Consider the following 18348-nt stretch of genomic DNA (forward strand, 5'->3'; position numbering starts at 1 on the left):
AAATTAAAAAAAAAATAAAATAAAATCTTAAAAAAAAAAAAAAGAATGCAAGGCAAGTACAGATAACATGATATGTGGATGTCAGGAGGCTGGTGAGGGGCAGGAGATTCATTCTAATGAGGGGAAATCCCTGAGCCCTCATCTGTAAAAATCAAAGCCCTGGAGGAGGTTATCTCTAAGGACTGATCCAGCTCTAAAGATCTGTCATCCAATAGAAAGTGAAGGCAAGTAAAAAGGAATCTGCCTTAAGAGCTTATTACCAGGGCAGCCCGGGTGGCTCAGCGGTTTAGTGCTGCCTTTGGCCCAGGCCTGATCCTGGAGACCCAGGATCGAGTCCCATGTCAGACTCCCTGCATGGAGCCTGCTTCTCCCTCTGCCTGTGTCTCTGCCCCTCTCTCTGTGTGTCTCTCATGAATAAATAAAAGAAAAAAGCTTGATTTATATTTAAAAAAAAAAAAGAAAGAAAGAGTTTATTACCAGAGCCTGGAGGCTGGGCAAATACATCTTGTATTCCTTCAAAGTCCTCTTCTATGGGACTGGAGGTCTACATAAGAATAAAAGAGCAAAGAAAGCAGGGTCACTGGAGGCTGACATATAATCAGAAGGTAGAAGGAGAATCTCTTGATGTTCTTAAACCTTGAAAATCCTTGTAAGGTTCTTTCATTTTTTATAGAAAAAGAATAAACCTGTTTCGAAGACACTAAGTACTCATTTGTACTTTATGTTCCTCCTCAACATGGCTTCCCCTACCTCCCACTGTGAGGAGGAACTATGTGACTTTTCCCTTCTTTATTTCATTATCCCCTCCTCTCCAACCTTCCAACAAAGATGTTTTGATTCCTAGGACCTTCATCAGAAAAGCAAAAAAAGGTTGGGGGGCACTTTGATGGCTCAGTTGTTTACATCTACCTTCAGCTCAGGTCATGGTCTCAGTGTCCTAGAATCCAGCCCCACATGGAGCTCCCTACTCATACATGGTGAGTCTGCTTCTCCCTCTCCCTTTGCCCCTCCCCCTCTGTGCTCTCCCTTCCTCTCGCTCAAATAAATGAATAAAATCATTAAACAAATAAATAAAATAAGGGGAAAAAAAGAAAAAGAAAAGCCAAAGAAGTTTGGAAAAATGGCCCAGACTGCAAAGTTACTTTCTGGGGTGAGAATTCAAAATACCGGTTCATTTAAGAGGGTGCAGTGACTGGGAGGAGGAGGCCCAGGAGGTCTTCTGGAGGACAGAGGACATTCTGCTTCTTGATCTTGGTGCTAGTTACATGAACATGTTCAATCTGTGCAAGTCCATGAGCTGCACACTTAAGAGCTGTGTACTTTTCTCTATGTTACACTTTATATATGTGTATATATACATATACATATGTACATAGTGTGTGTGTATGTGTGTATATATATACATATACTTTTATCTTTTTATTAAAGATTTTCTTAACATCCCAGTCTGCTCACAGTAAAATCAAGAATAGTTGAAAGATTAATAATGAAAAACTGCTCTGAATTATCAGAAGTGCAGAATAGTGGAAATGATGCTTCTGTTATATCACTGAATTCTTGTCAGTCAAATGTTGTGTTTGAGACATACAACCCTCCTCCCTTTCCTCCACCCCATCTTCCGTATTGGTAAAAGGTCCAAAAAAGGTGGCAGGTTAGCAGGAAGGTGAGGTAGAAATTCTATAAATAAGGAAATCCAAGCAGCTTCATTTTATAACTGAAAATACTCTGTACAAATAGGTGATTGTCAAAGCTAGGCCGGTTCCTGAGAAAGCCCCATGCACTGCTCAACCTCATAATCATGCTGAGCCCTGGCCTCTGATCTTGGCTCTCCTGCTACTGATGCTTGGCAGGCCAGGGCTAATTCCCTACCACTTCTTCACAAAGAGGAATAACAGCAGGCCTTCTTCTCTTCTCCAAAGGAACGATATGTGAATTAGGTAGCATGAAGAAAAGTGTTTTGAAAAAAAGTACAAAGTCCTGTACAAATGCAGGAACTGCAGTGTTGGGAGAAACTGCATATGACCTTCCATTTTCAAAACTCTTTATTTTTCAGATGTCTTTTCAAAACACATGAAAACACTGCTAAGTCAATATTATACACTTAAGCTATTTTAAAAGGAGTAAGGCAATAGAGAAAGCTGAAAAATACTTTACCCTAAACTGTGGCTTTTACCTCTAGAGCTAAGTTTTCTTGAGCAGTTGAGGAATAAAAATATTCATGCTCTGGAGTTAAAAATTCATCTGTTATGTCCTCAGAAGACTCTGGTGAACAAGTTGATCGCATGGACTGATCCTATTAACAATGCAGGAAATCACTTTTAGGTTGGTGTTCATTGTAAACAAATCCCTTTATAGTTGGATACAGTGTTAATAATGGGGTTATCTAAAATTACCCAGTAGTAAGAGTGATACTCTCTGAGCTGGCCCTTCTTGCCTGCTCAAACATTTGCCTCTGACTTCCTTCCCCAGTGAGCTGTGAACCCTCTGCAGCAAGTGAGGCAAATGACAGTCCTGGGACTCATCATCTTCATCTGCACAATGGAGGGGGAGGGAGTTGGGTGACCTTTCTGTTCCGAAATACTAAGAAAGGCCCTAGACAACTCAAGCTGGGATGGAGCTTGAACACCCACAGATGGTTTGTCCTCCAGATGAGGAAGCTGAGATCTCTAGCAACTGAAGAGTCCCCTGGGTGCTACAGTTAAAAGCAAGCAAAGGAACATGATGTTAAAAATAGCAACACAAGGCGCCTGGGTGGCTCAGTCAGTTAGGTATCTGCCTTCAGCTTGGGTCATGATCCCAAGTCCCTGAGACAGAGCTTGCTTCTTTGGGATCTGAGCTCAATGTGAGTATCTGCTAGAGGATTCTCTCTCTCCTCCCTCTTTCTCTCCCCCAGCTCATGTCTGCACTCTCTCTCTCCTTCTCTCTCAAGTAAATTAAAAAAAAAAAAAACCTTTAAAATAAAAATAACAATGCAATCTCAATAATAAAAATAAAATTTGAAAATTCAAAAGTACCAATTATTTCTTCAACATCTCTGTTCCACCTCTTCCTTTTCTGCTGATTTTTCCACATGCAGGCACTGATTACCACATGGGCAGGCAACTAACTCCTCTTTACACCTTCAGTCATCTCTTTGCAGAGGTTTCGTGATTTATTTCCTTGGATGCTGCCTTTGCAACAAGCCTCCTCTTCTATGCACTTGGCAGCTGCTCCCTTTTACCGCTCATATCAAATTGAAACTTCTCAGGTAAGCCTGGCCTCACATACTCTCCCCACTTTCCTGACAGACTTGCTTCTCCAGTCAAGCCAGTATACTTAACATGGCCTATCCTTCCAGGTCTCGTGTGAGAAAAAGAAAAATGTTACTACAATTGTATTTTTATATTATTTCATTTTCAGTTGCCGTTTATATTCTTTAAGTGACTGTGTCCTCATATCATAATATTGAAAAATTCTGGTCCCTCAGCCTGGCTGGACTGTAGCCCAACTGCATGCTTTAAGGATGTGTTAAACCCCTAAAACAGGGCAGCCCCGGTGGCCCAGTGGTTTAGCGCTGCCTTCGGCCCAGGGTGTGATCCTCGGGACCCAGGATCGAGTCCTGAGTCGGGCTCCCCGCATGGAGCCTTCTTCTCCCTCTGCCTGTGTCTCTGCCTCTCTCTGTGTGTCTCTCATGAATAAATAAATAAAATCTTTAAAAAAACAACCCTAAAACAGGGTCAGAACCTCAATACACTGATCCTGCTGAGGTGCAGTCATCAGGCATGAACACATTCTTTCTGCTGAGAGCTGAATTTGGGTCTTAGAGGACATTCTAGGCAAAGACACTCTCATCACAACCCTGGCCTTGTTCTTCCTACTCCAATCAGACCTCAGTCACCTGTTGGGCTATAAGCTTTGAATTTTTTTTTTAATTTTTATTTATTTATGATAGTCACAGAGAGAGAGAGAGAGGCAGAGACACAGGCGGAGGGAGAAGCAGGCTCCATGCACTGGAAGCCTGATGTGGGATTCGATCCCGGTTCTCCAGGATCGCGCCCTGGGCCAAAGGCAGGCGCCAAACCGCTGCGCCACCCAGGGATCCCGGCTATAAGCTTTGATACTTGACCTCACACTGGACTTCCAGAGTTGGTCTCATCTATCCAACCAGACAGGAAGCTCAAGGGCTTCCTGAATCTGACATTTGTCTGTGTTCTGCACAAGCTCCAAGATACACAATGCTCTAAGTTGAATTGACTCAAAAAGTATTTAGGCGGAGAAGTAAAACTTCCTCATTTGTGTCAGACACGTGAGAACACATACTCCAAACAAAAAAGAACTACTATAGACAATATTTCACTGTCGTAGTATATAACAACTCAGTTCTACTTTGTCAGATTCAACCTGGCTCTGCAGGCCATATTACTTACGCTGTAAGATTTCTCAATGACCACAGACGCATCAGAACTTGCTTGAAAGACTTCACTATGCTCTGGCTGCTCATTTTTTCTGAGAGACAGGTGCCTGTTACCTAATGATTTTAACACAACCAGGGCCATAGTCATTCAGTGATATTTAGATGGCATGGAAGGAGAGAAGAGTGGTGTGAGAGAAGAGATGTGGGAATATTCTGCCAAGGGTGGCCATGTCCCATCTGTCAAGTTCAGTCCAGAAAGTGATTTGGCCTGGCCCCAATACATAGTCTTGTATCATCAGTCCTTTTGCCCACACATTCAAAAGCAATGCTTAATAAGGAACAGATTCTAAATACTAAAAGAGCCCAAGCCACTAGATTGTCTACCTAAGTGATAATTTTAGATGCATCTTTCTTTGAATGGTAAACAACTATGAAATAATATTCCATGCCCTACTTTCAAACAAATAAACAGATGGAACCACATGGCTTTCAGTTTAAACCTATAAATTCTATAAAGTGATGACAGCCAATGCCATTTGTCTCTAGGTTCTTCTGGCATAGAATCTCTGGGAGCCAGTGGAGTTTTTCTGGCTTAAAATGCAATGCAAGGAAATGGGCAGTAGGGAATGGCCATCTATCTACCACTGCACTCAAGTAAGAAAGATTCATTTCCCTGCCAGGTTAGATCCAGGGACAGGATCATTGTATAGAGATTATTCTGCTTCCTTTGAGCAAACAGATCTGCTCCAGTAACAGAAAAACTCACAAATCTTTGGATTTCTTTACCTTCCGGAAGGACAGTAGAATCAAAAAGGTACGCTGCTTTCCCACGTAATTCAGGGTTCCCAGAGAAAAGGAGAAAAGACCAAGCAAAGGAAATATGCCAGGAGGCTTACTAACAACTTGATAGAGTTCACCTATCCCAATGCCTCCAACTGAACTTACTGATGAAGCTTTGAGGCCCAGGCTGTCTGCCATGCTGATCACTGTCACAGTCACCGTTGTCCATTTTGTCACATTTGCCATTTCCTCCTGGCTCATCATTTTTCCTGGGATACTCTACAGTGCACTGCCAGCCCAATTTCTCAGGGTCCCTCATCGGGAGCTGTAGCAGGGAATCAGGCTCATTTTTAGCCTCACCCTCTAGAGTCATACTACTCTGAGGATGCCATGGTGGTACCATCAGCTGCCCAGTAGCTGCTCTCTCTGCCATTTCTTTCACCTCCACTGGAGAGAAGAGAAAGCAGCATTTAACATAGAACTGTGAGCACTGGAAACAAAAGCTTTTGCTTCCTAAAGAGCTGCATTATACTTTTATATTTTATAGCTCATATTGTAAAAAGAATTGCCTTTTTAGAATTGCATCAACCTTAGCTTGGCCCTGTTTGGCTTGAAGGGGAGAAGAGAACTGATAACAGGGGGAAGGAAAGAATTTCAGTTCATTTCTGAATTCTGGCAATGGAAAGTAGCAGAAAACTTGTAGATAGACATTCTTGCTGTGAAAATTTTATAATAAAATAACATCTATAGCCCCCAGTCTGTAGAGACTAGTGGAAAGGATTCTCTCTGAGTTTGTCTAGTCTCTCTAGTCTACACAGAGCTCATATTTTGGGAGTGTGTGTGTGTATGTGTGTATATGTGTGTGTGTATTTTTTTAATGTGTGTCTGCATGAGCACATCTTCATTCCAAATGTTCTAAACTTTTGTTATTGTTATTTAACATTAGTATTAAAAAACACAGATACCATATCCTTTTAAACTTATAAGATAAAACTGTTACAAAAGGAAATGCCCACAGGATATCCCACAGGATATGCAAAAGTGACACTGCATGCTCTCTACTTTCATAATGAATGTTACACATTAAATTTCTATACTGTGTATTGTTTTGCTACACTTGTTATATAATATGCATCAACACATATATAATGGAAATGTTTCCTATAAAGTCCAAAAATGAAAAAAGTTTTTCCCAGAAAAATAAACCACTAAACAGAACAGTATACATAGTGGTGGGCTTGACAATCTCTTTTCTTTAGACTAATAACACAAAATGTATTCATTTAAACAATGTTTAAAAAAACTCATCTTAATAAAAGCTTATTTTTCCTGACTAGGTGGTAAACAAAAAAGGAGGAGGAGGAGGAGGAGGAGGAGGAAGAAAAAAGCACTTCCTTTCTGCAATTTATAATCAAAAAGGCCTTGCTTTTAAATTAAAATGATCCAATAGAAGAAAAGAAATGTGGGAGGCTGGTGCAATATGAGCTGTATACTTAGAGATAAAAACCAGGTTAGAAATATACTTTAAATTTCATTGGCCCAACAAAATCTATGGCTTTTTACTCACTTTTCCATTTTAAGTGTACATCTCCATCATCTTCATTATTTCTTAACCTCACATTACAGATTTCAGAAGATACAGATTCCAGACTCATCCTAAATTGGGGGAAGGGTGGACACAAATATGCCAGTTTGCTCAAGTTTCTGACACAACCCTGAACCCACAAGCCCACCCAGAGGACAGTCCCCCCTACTCTCAGAGCCATTCCTGAAGCTGAATGACTACCACCAGAGAGCGCCAGACTCAATGTTCAGATCACAAAACTCCTTACCTCATAGAGCCCTGGTCAGGGCTAGCCAACAGGAGAGGTCCCTTGGCGTGGCTTGACACAGTGACAAGTGCCCTATTAAACTGAGTCAGCCTGGTTCGGGCACTGGACTCTTTAGGCCTTCCATGGCTAAGAAATGAAAGGACTAGGTTAGAAGATCTCTGAAGATTTTTTTCAGTTTCCAAGTTCAGATTTCATGATTCTAAAAGCACTCCTGAGAAATTTTCAGAGGGAGAAGAAATCCACAATTGAAACCCAGTTTCACCAGACAGACTCCTGAGCCCTAGCAGAGCCCCCTAACAATGCCACAGAACACAGGTGATGATACAATTAACTGTTCCTTACCCTTCCATCAGAATCTCCAGTAACAAGACCACCTGCGTATCAGTGAGAGCACAATAATTAACATTTGCAAAAATGGCCACAAGGCACCAAGGAGTCTAAAGAACATTCAGAGATCTTCAGCCTACTCTCACTAAGTTCAAGACACTACCTGCCACTCACCAGATGCCTGCCTGTGGCATACTTTAACCTTTCAGGACCAAGGTTTCCTCATCCGAAAATTAAGGGAATCTTTCTTCCTCTACATATCCATGATTACATATACATCTCATCACCTACCGAAGTAACTCTTTGAAAATATGTGACCTGTGGCATATGTATGAATTCCTTGTTATCGTGAATGCCCTACTTCTCTGCTGGATCAGGGAAGACACAGAGACACTGCTGAACTGGAAAGGGCAGATCTGGCTGGCTCCTTTAAAGAGCAATTTGGCAGCAGCTATCAAGAATCTTTAAAATGTTTAAATCCTTTGACCTAGTAACTCTACTTCCATCAATCCATCAAGGACATAACCCAAAGTGTAGAAAAAGCTGCACTACAAGTCACTGCAGCCCTATTCAAAATGGATAAAAGCATGAAACACGCTAAAATTCAACAATGGGGGGGAAATCCAACAAGTTTGAATTTATAGGATGTTTTCTTTTTTTAATCTTTATTTATTTAAGTGAACCCTGTATCCAACATGGGGCTCAAATTCACAGAATTTAGGTTGATAAGAGAGAGATCAAGAGTTGCACACTCTTCCAACTGAGCCAGTCAGGCACCCCCAGCATGTTTTTTAATAATGTGGGATAATGCTCTTGTTCTAATGTTCTAATGTTAAGATGAAAAATCAGGATATGAAAATACCTATATGGGGGGATCTGGGTGGCCCAATTGGTTAAGCATCTGACTCGTGATCTCAGCTCAGGTCTTTATATCAGGGTTGTGGTTCAAGCCCTGCATTGGGCTCCACACTGGGTGTGGAGCTTACTTAAAAATGAATGAATGAGTGAATAAATAAATGTAACCGTATATAATTACAATTTAAACTTTTAAAAGCATACAAAAAAACTAGGTGAATTGGTAGCAAAATTTCAAACTTTCTTTTGTCTGTTTTTTGTTCTTTTGGGGGAACAGAGTGAATGGAGGTAGGGGAGGCCACAACTATGGCTTTGCTTTGTCATCTAATGGCCATACTGTCACCACACCTGCTTCTCTCAATGATGTGAGCTCTAACCTCTTTGAGGCCAGTTAGTTGGTTCTACAGTAATTCCCTTTGTAAAGGTAAAGTACAATGAACTAAAATTTCTGGGCATTTTCCTTGATTCTCCCTTAGTGAGCACATTTACCAATGTGAAGGGAACAGAAAACTCTTATCATTAGTTTCAGTTACCACTGGGAGAGAAACAAAAAGTTACTTTTTTCCAGGAGAACTGACTTCAAAGCCATGGATTAAAGCTACCATTTAACAACAGAAAAAGGAAAACTAAAATTGATAGACAGTCTTTCTTGAAACACATTTACTGGCCCTTTAATAATTGCCCCTATGCAAAATAAAATTTGTTTTACCTAAATTCTGAAAAATTCAGGGTACGCATATGCTCTCCTTCCTAGAATTTGTACTGAAGCTGATTGATTTCTTTGATTTGGCTGAAAATCAAAGGCTGCATGGTAACAGTTATACTGGTCAACCCCTCCTCTGGAGTCAGGGATGCTTATTTTGAACAACCCCAGTTTCCAAATAGTTTGGTCTCTGGGGCACTGACAGCTGGAATATTTGGCATTTCTTTGAATAAGAAAAATAATCTGGGAAGCTTTGGAAAGGAAAGGTGCTTTGCTTTTTGACAAATGATGATTTCTGCCTGATTAGCCTGCCAGTTCCTTTACCTTGGATGTTTTCTCCTACAGGTTTCCATTATATGGCTCATCCTACCCACTTGAAATAGAAAACCTACCAAGATCTATTTCTGTTAGTATTCTTCATCACCCAACCTCTTTGTCACAAGACACATGAAGATCATTAAGTGGTTTTGGGACCACATGGGTGTCTAAAGGCATGGTGACACAAAGAATAAAATGTTACCCCACCTGCTGGTATTTGGGCTCCTGTTTCTTTCCAAACTGTGCTTGGCTCCTTGAGTGGGCTGTGATTGTTCACAAGGGCTCTGTTTTCCAGGTCCACAAAAAGTTGGCAGCTTAAAAAGTAGTAAATGTGTTTCAGTACTTTGATAAAAGAAATTCCTCTTCACTCTCACATTCTATTTTTCAAGTCATTCTTGCTAAATATACAAAAATAACCAGACTTATGAAGATTATTTCCCTTTGCATGTTTCATATCTAGTAACTCATCTTTTGGCTGGAGGTCTTTATACAGAAATGCTGGCCCCCAGGAAGCCAGTCCAGACTGGGAGCAAGTGAAGAATGAGCAGATAAAACAGACTTCAAAAATCGAGTAACTTTCCCTTATACTATTACTAAGTCAGCAAGCTTTGTGGCAGGAGCTTTGGGTCCTGGGTTCTAGTCTAACCCTTCCTCAGAATAATCTAAGAGAGTCTTCTGCTTCAGCTTTGTCATCAATATAATACAGAAAATAGTAACCTGAATTCACCAGTTGGGGATGCTATGAAAATAGGACACAGGAAAATAAAAGCTACAATACTTTGGAAATAGAAGTAAATTAAAGCCTGTATATTTTATCCCAAAGAGAAAATTCTGGATCTGCTTATTCCAATTTTCACAAACTTAGTTCATCATATTTTCTAACCTGAAGCAAGTTAAGGTAGCAAATGTGGTGCACTGGGATAGCAGCATGATGTCCAAAGGTGAGAGGATGCATAAAAATGGTCATAAGCTCCCTGAAGTATGAGCTCCAGAGGATTTTGCATGGGGGCAAAGATTCCTTAGCAGGAGCTGAAGGCAACAACTTTATCATGGAGCATCAAATAACACATGTCCTAAAAAATGGCAGTCACCAAAGAAAGATTAGAAAATATTGAGAATATATTCAAAATAGGATTTAGGAATAACGGGAAGTTTGTAATGTTTCATTTGGCATGATTAAAAATTGAGAAATTAAAGGAATGAATTTCAATTATCTGAAAAATCCATTTAGTTGGAAATGCCATATTCCTTGATTATAGTAGAAAGGGCAGACTTTTTAAAGAAAAACTCAATGTGGTATAATTGTTTTATACATAATCAGATATGCTAGTAGATAGTTTTCAATGACACCTGCCATCAATTCCTTCCCTTCTTGTCCACACTGCCACAAAATAGCTGGAATCTATTTCCCTCCCATTGAATCTGAGTTAGCTTTGTGACTTTGACCTACAGAAAAAAAGCAGAAGTGATATTGTCCCAGGGCTGGGACTAGTTTTTAAGAGGTTTGGCAGCTTCTGCTTTCACTTGGGAAGCCAGCTGTCATGCTATAGAGAAGACGGGGTGAGACTATTTATTGAATGATGAGAAAGTCAAGTGCAGAGAGATGCCACTAGGAGGAGCCCAGTACACTAGGCATATAAATGAGGCCTTGGACCTTCTTGCCCAGCCCAGCCTCCAGCTGAATACAGTCAAGAGAGTGATCCTAGCCCAAGCTACATGGCGTAAAAGAATCACCTGGGTTAGCCCCAACATGGAATTCTGAAAAATAATAAATCACTGTTATTTTAAGCCACTAAGTTTCGTTTTTTGTTGTTGTTGTTACTATACAGCAAGAGATAACCAAAACATAATGTACAAGAAAAGTTATTTCCAACAGTTTTCTAGCAAATCTGAATTTTCAACAGAAATAGAAGTATTAGAGTCTAAGTAAATTCTTTCTGCCTTCTCTTTATACAAAAAACAAATGCCAATGCTTTTCCAAATGTTTTAAGTGAGGACTGGAGTCTCACTGAAATTCAGCAGGGTACAGTGAAAGAACACCAGACTAGGAGTAAAGAAACCAGCCCCTAATCTGCTGTGGGCCTTGGCAGTGGTGCAGTAAGGAGGGTGGGGTGGGGGTGGGGGCCATTTGCCTGGTGCAGGGAATAAAGGGATGCACTATAGGTGGAGAATTTTTAAAGTGTAATAAAACCCACTAAAAGCTGACCAGCCTTTTATCTCTATAGACCAGCAATTATAAAAAACTTTAGTAATAAAATCCTTCTTCCAATGGAGATGACTTCTCCTACCCCAATACCATCTCTAGAACACCTGGACTTTATGAAGTTTAAGTCACTGATCTTGAGCTTCACACTCTGTAAAATGATATGGCTAACCCATCTCTAAAATTCTGATTCCAGGCATGCCTGGGTGGCTCAGTTGATTAAGCATCTGTCTTTGGCTCAGGTCATGATTTCAGGTCCTAGGATCAAGCTTCTCCCTCTCCCTTTGCCATTCTGCTTGCTTGTGTACTTGCTCTCTCTCTCTGTGTATCAGATAAATAAAATATTTCAAAAATTAATAAAATAAAATTGTGATTCAAGAGGCAGACAGCTTTCTATGTGTGAACTTATTCAAATTAATTCATTTATTCATTCCCTCAATGACCATCCATCAAGTACCTTCTACATGCCAAGTACCCTTGCTAGGGCACAGAATGAGTAAGACCCAGGCTCTGCCCTTAAGGAGCTCATGGAGGAGCCACTCGGCAACCTCATTAAGCCTCAAGATACATCTCCTAGGCCAGTCCCCATGGTGTCTTCTCAGCATCTTTGAGCTGTCTTCTTTGATGACCAGGCCCCTCTGTCCCACACTGGAACTACTCCTAAGTAGAGCCTGTGGTTCAATCATCATTATATCCCAGGGTCTAATGTACAGCCTCTAGCTCTATAAATGTTTACTGAATGAATGAGTGAATGAATAAACAATTTAGAATGGGGATTAATACCTGCCCGAGATACCATATTTAGTAACTCAATCATGTAAAATTGTCAATACTTGAATATTTTGACCTATAGAACATGCTGCCCTATCTCCCACTTCTTAGCTGTACCTGATGGCTCTTCTCTGACTGATCCCCAGTGCTTTCTTCAGAGACTTGGGTGACAGGTTTCCAGCCACAGTCACTTTTTTTCCTGGACTTTTTGCCAAAATGTCCCCCTTGGAAGTCTCTCACTATAGAAGGCCTTGTCAGTGTTAGGCAATTGCCACTGGTGCCCAGCCACTGGCCTCCTGACAGCTGCATGACAGGAGGTACATAGCTGGACGCTGGGGGGCCCACAGCTGAAGGAAAGTCATAGATGTTTGCAAACTCTCTTGAAGAAGCCCACAAAGACCTGTACTCCTCCTGCTCCTTCTGTATCATCTCAAGCTTATCGATTTTCTGTTGGATATTCCTGAGCAAATGGGCATTCTGATGCATTACTGTTTGTGAAATCTTTAGGTTCAGCACGCACTTACTGATGTACTCCTCAGTCAAGCGCCTATTGCCCACACTGCCCGTGGCTGCCTCAAGCAGGCTGGGTGAACTAAGGGAATCATTTTGCCAATCCCAGTCCTCAAAGGAGAGCTCTGTACCAGCTTCTGAAGAGCTCTCATCCTCATCACAGAAGCAGTATGCCTCTCTCTCCATCTTTTCCAACTCTTCTTCCATGGACTTCAGTTCATCTGCCTGGCTTGATCCAGCCTCCTCAAAAGATGAACCAGCTCCTGGGGGTTCCTCCTCTTTGTCATTCCCCCTGTCCAGGCAGCCTGAGTAGATTTCATTGATTTCGAAGCTACAGAGGCTTGTACAGAGGCTTGTCTGCCCTGGGCTGGGGCTCCTAGCCTCTTCTACCACAGAGCAGGCAGGAGAAGCAGTGTCTTGGTTCTGAGTCTCCTTAGCCATCATACTTGGACCTAGGACCCGAGGATCTGGTGCTGCTTTCCCAGTGGGAGAAGAGGGACCCCTGGGTGACTGAAGCCGACTGCCTGTTGGAAAGAATGGCAACAAGCAACTAATTAAAGTGATCACATGCCACTAAGTGGCCTTGCCATGCAGCTCGAATGGTGTGAGAATAGAGAAAGCAGCTTTTTATTTTCCCATTCCCTTCACAGGTGTAGAAGACTATCAGATACCCTCACAAAGGGTGAGAGGGTATTTCTAACAAATGAAAATTTCCATTTAGACGTGAGTTGAGTAGAAAATTGGGGAGAGATCAAACCCTGGGGAAAATGTTCTAAGCTTACATCATAGTGTATTTAAAATACACATAACTAAAAAAAAAAAAAATACACATAACTTTCAGGACTAGCAAATTACAGACCCCTGAATCCTAAGGACTAAATTCATAGCTTTTTCTCATACACACAGAAGTCTGAATATTCATGTCGGTTAAAGTTATGCTCTTGGTGAGCATCTGATAAAAGTACCAAAACACTGCCCGAGAAGACCCTGCATCATGGGAAGTTCAAAAAATAACACCAGAACGGACCACCCATCACCCCAGTTGATGGTGTACAGCTTGCAGAGAAGAGGATGAAGGAGCTAAAGTAATGAGCTTGGGGGGGGTCATTCTGGAGGCTTCCAACCCTGTCCAAAGAGAGGCAGAGATAATGGTCATTTGGCCTGGATTCCAGCTCTATTATAAGCCCTGGAGTCCTAAGCAAGCCACAACTTCTCTAACCCTTAGTTTTTTCATCTGGAATATAAGGATACTAAGCTGGATAGATTGCAAGGTCCTTTTCAGCTCTGATTTCTAAGATTTCTAAATGTTCTAAAAAGCTGTAAGGCTATAGGAAAAGGATGGAGGGAAATATCAAAATATTAATAAATTATTTCTAAGTAGCAGAATTACAATGGTAAGTAACTTTCTTCTCTGTATGATTTCAAGTTTTCTGTAATGAACAGATAATAATATTGAATTTAAAAACCATTTTTATTTGTGAATTAAATAAATTCCTAAGAATAATCATGCCAGAAATAAACTGATTGTTACTGCTTAGTGCTGGATCCAGCCAAAGTGTTTATGAAGCCAAAAAAATTTAGCTTAGTAATTTCAAGCATCTTGATTTTTCCCTAAGGCATCACCTTTTCCCAGCGTACAGTTTGGAGGAGTTGATTAGTTGTAGCCAGCAACTCTCATAATACATTCGTATCAAATAATACTTATGTGGGTTAAGGCCATACCCATTTCCTTCAGCTCTTTTATTTCCAAGTTAGGGGTCTCTTTCAGATGTTCTGATGTCAGTCCTAGATAGACACTGACATCAGGATGGAGTTCATATCTCTGCACTTTGGGGCTCTCAGTTGGCTGAGTTCTTTGTGTTCCAAGAAAATCCTATAACAAGAGAAATATCATCAAGGACACATCTATAATCATCTCAATGTCACTGGTTTTTTTTTTAAAGTTTTATTTCTTTAAGTAATCTCTATACTCAATGTGGTGCTCAAACTCACAATCCTGAGATCAAGAACCTCACACTCTTCCAACTGAGCCAGCCAGGCGTTCCTTCACTAGTGGTTTTGAAACAGATCTAGGTATCAAATAAACTCCCTCTCCTTCACTAGTGGTTTTGAAACAGATCTAGGTATCAAATAAACTCCCTCAAAAAAAAAAAAAAAAACAACTCCCCTACCTCCTGTCAGACTATAATCCAAATTAGCTAATTCATTGTTATTACTAGTATTTTTTAAATAATAACAATAGTTCCCAGTCACTGAATCGCATCATGTGCCGAGCTTCCCCAGCCTCCCTCATCAATTCCCTGCTGCCCTCACCAAGTGAAGCAGCAGTAGTTCCTTTTCTTGGGAGCCCAGAAAAGGTGTGATGAGATCCAAAGCTTCTTACAACTTGATCTCTAGCTTCTTCCTGGTCTCTAATCCCCTACACCGCTGCAATTAGTAAGCAGAAATAAACTAACAGCTTCAGAGCTTACCTTTAAGTCATTCTTCAGAATGTACCGGATATCTTGAAGGTTCATAGTTCGGTCTTTCTGCTTGACCTGGATGCCTGACTTAACGATATCATAGTAAGGTTTTGGAAGCCTGACGTCGGCTTCTAAATATTTTCCCAAGACTATGGCTTCTTTAATAACTGAGCCATCTAAGCCATTCCAGGGTATGTTATCTGTTAAGGAAAAAGCCATAGGAATGAGTAGCATTTAAAAATCATGTTTAAAAAAAAAAAAAAAGAGGAGGGGCACCTAGGTGGCTCAGTTAGTTAAGAGTCTGGCTTCTGTTCAGGTCGTGATCCTGGGGTTCTGGGATCAAGCTCTACATTGGGCTCTCTGCTCAGCGGGGAGCCTACTTCTCCATCTCCATCTGCCTACCATTCTGCCTACTTTGTGTGCTCTCTCTCTCTCACATAAATAAAATCTTAAAAAAAAAAAAAGAAATCAGGTAAAATTGGGTAATGTTAGTCAAGTCACTCATCCCCTTTAAACATTCATTTCTGGGGTGCTTGGGTGGTTCAGTGGTTGGTTGAGTGTCTACCTTTGGCTCAGGTCATGATCTCAAGGTTCTGTAATGGAGTCCCAATCAGGCTCCCCCGCAAGAAGCCTGCGTCTCCCTCTGCCTATGTCCCTGCTTCTCTTTGTGTGTCTCTCATGAATAAATAAATAAAATCTTTAAAAATAAACATTAATTTATCTTTATAGAAAAAACTACCAATCATAAACAAAACACTGCTTTACCCATTTACCAGAGAAATTCCTGCTACAGAGACAGAAAAAAGTAGTGATGGAATCATGTGCATGTGGGCTCCCTGCTGGCAGGCCTAGACACCACAGGGAATGTTTCATGGCATCAGGATGGGTAGCCCAATGCATTCCTCTCATGGAAGGTGTGGTTTTGCCTCTTAGAAGGCAAACACTGCTAAATAGGAGGGGACTCTCACCCCTTCACTGAATGTGGTTTTACTGTATGTGTGTTCCCCTCTCCTGAAAGATTCCTGTGTCTTCAGATATGTGATCACTTCTTTCACATTAGGGTCTTGCAAGTTTGGAAAAGCTTCCATGTCTTTCACTGAACCCTAGGTGTGTTTGATTTCATAGTTTACTTCTCCAAAGCCAGCCTTTTCCCCTCATTTACAAGTTCTTTTTTTTTTTTAATTTTTGAAGATTTTGAGAGTGAGTTTTATAAAATTTGAGATTTTATTTGAGTGCGCCCACACACACACACAAGCAGGGGGTGGGGCAGTGAGAGAGGGAAAGGGAGAAGCAGATGCCCCGCTGAACAGGGAGTCTGTTGATATAGGGCTTGATCCCAGAACTCCAGGGTCATGACCTAAGCTGAACCAACTGAGCCACCCAAGCACCCCTCATTTACAAGTTCTTAAGGGGCATCTCATAGAGACCCCTAAGCACTGACAGCAATATTCAGTTTAAAAACTTTGCTTAGGTTAAATGCATTACCACTAATAATAGGTGGGCTTTGCTGAGTCTCAAAGAACAGGTCAAAAGAGAAAGATTTCTGGGAAATCATTTCATATCTTTCATAAGCACAAAGAAGTCTCCTTGAAGAAATTTCTTTTTCTATGTCCTGCATTTTCATAAAACCAACTCCTGGGGGAGCAGAAATCCAATTAGAGACTCTGGTCACAACGAGCTCTTAGATCTACCTGTTAAAATCTCCTGTATGATCATAGAAAAGCTGTAAATGTCTGACTTCGCTGTGGCTGCCTTCTGTAAGATCACCTCTGGGGCAGCCCAGTTGTACAGCTGGATCGGGAGGGGCACTCGAGTCAGGTCCCTGTGTATACGTCCATCCTGGCTACAGAAGGAAACACAAGGTCAGGTTCATATCTTAAAAGATCATCATGAGGGGATCCCTGGGTGGCTCAGTGGTTTAGCGCCTGCCTTTGGCCCAGGGCGTGATCCTGGAGTCCCGGGATCGAGTCCCATGTCAGGTTCCCTGTATGGAGCCTGCTTCTCCCTCTGCCTGTGTCTCTGCCTCTACCTCCCTCTCTCTGTGTATCTCATGAATAAATAAATAAAATCTAAAAAAAAATAAAAAATAAAAGATCATCATGACTGTCATATGGTACATTTGTGAAACATCTGCCTCTAAAGATCGGCAACTCCTTGAGTTTCTAGAAACCCAGCTAGATCCTGAGAGCTAACCTCTCTGCCTGTGTTCTCATCTACCTGAGTGTGCCCTGCCCACCCTCCTACTGCATCTGACTGTTCTCTCTTGTTCATTCACTCAAGTCATGGGTGGCTCTCTTTGAGTTTCTCCAATACATCACCTCTTCAGGTCTTTGTAATGCAAACTGGCTTCTTCTGCCTGCTATGCTCTACCCAGAGATCCCAATGTGACTGGATGCTTTTTGTAACAAAGGTATTAGCTTAAAAATTACCTCCTCAGAGAGGCTTTCCCTGACTACCCACAGCTCTATTTCACTGGCTTCAGAGCACTTATTTACTGCTTATTATTATTTCACTGGCTTCAGAACACTTATTTACTGCTTATTTCTTCTCCCCTCTTCTAGAGTCTGCTCCATGAGAAGAGACATCTATTTTTTATAGCATATATATCTAAATTTACACAAGGGCCTCAAAGCCTACTTTTGAATACATGAATATAAGACTCCTTCAAGATCCCCCTCAAGCCCCATCTGCTTTATTAAAGCCTTGTGGTACTCCTCCAACTCCTTGTGATTGCTTCTCTTCTGAACTCTGGCCTCTTGGGAACAAGTCCTCTCAGTTCAGCACTCAAAGGTTCACTGGCTTAAAAAACTCAACTTCCCAACTAGACTCTTTGAGAACGAAGTCAAAGCATCTTAAATGTCTCGAGTTAACAAGAATCCTCAGGGTGAGGTCAGCACTGACTTTTGTCTACAGCTGTCATGAGCATTTAGTGAAAACTTGCGTGTGGTAACGCTCTGAGCTATAACCCACTATACAAGTAACTTATTAATATGAATGTTATGTTAGACATTTGATAAAGACTGAATGCTAGTAATTAATTTTAATTTTTTAAAGATTTATTTTAGAGAGAAAGCACATGCATGGCGGGGAAGGGGGGTGGTGCAGAGGGAAAGGGAGAGAGAATCTCAAGCAGACTCCCTGCTAAGTGTGGAGCCTGACATGGGGTGTGATCTCATGACCATGAGATCATAACT

The 18348-nt window shown here is 41.2% G+C and overlaps 1 protein-coding gene across 10 annotated transcripts in view; it reads right to left on the reverse strand.

The window, feature by feature from the left end:
• Positions 1-18348, reverse strand: part of TEX14 (testis expressed 14, intercellular bridge forming factor) — a 115088-nt gene that overhangs the window by 23097 nt on the left and 73643 nt on the right. For all 10 annotated transcript variants that reach the window (XM_072747591.1, XM_025996028.2, XM_072747588.1 and 7 more), the window contains 11 exons: positions 16846-16997; positions 15164-15354; positions 14415-14565; positions 12300-13216; positions 9416-9522; positions 7006-7131; positions 6741-6829; positions 5339-5620; positions 4407-4507; positions 2174-2293; positions 478-544 (listed from right to left, as the gene is read on the reverse strand). In XM_072747591.1, the coding sequence (XP_072603692.1) occupies positions 478-544; positions 2174-2293; positions 4407-4507; positions 5339-5620; positions 6741-6829; positions 7006-7131; positions 9416-9522; positions 12300-13216; positions 14415-14565; positions 15164-15354; positions 16846-16997 (2303 nt within the window). The remainder of the gene's footprint in view (positions 1-477; positions 545-2173; positions 2294-4406; positions 4508-5338; positions 5621-6740; positions 6830-7005; positions 7132-9415; positions 9523-12299; positions 13217-14414; positions 14566-15163; positions 15355-16845; positions 16998-18348) is intronic.

Source organism: Vulpes vulpes, chromosome 2 (genome assembly GCF_048418805.1).
Source record: "Vulpes vulpes isolate BD-2025 chromosome 2, VulVul3, whole genome shotgun sequence".
Classification (NCBI taxonomy): Eukaryota; Metazoa; Chordata; class Mammalia; order Carnivora; family Canidae; genus Vulpes; species Vulpes vulpes.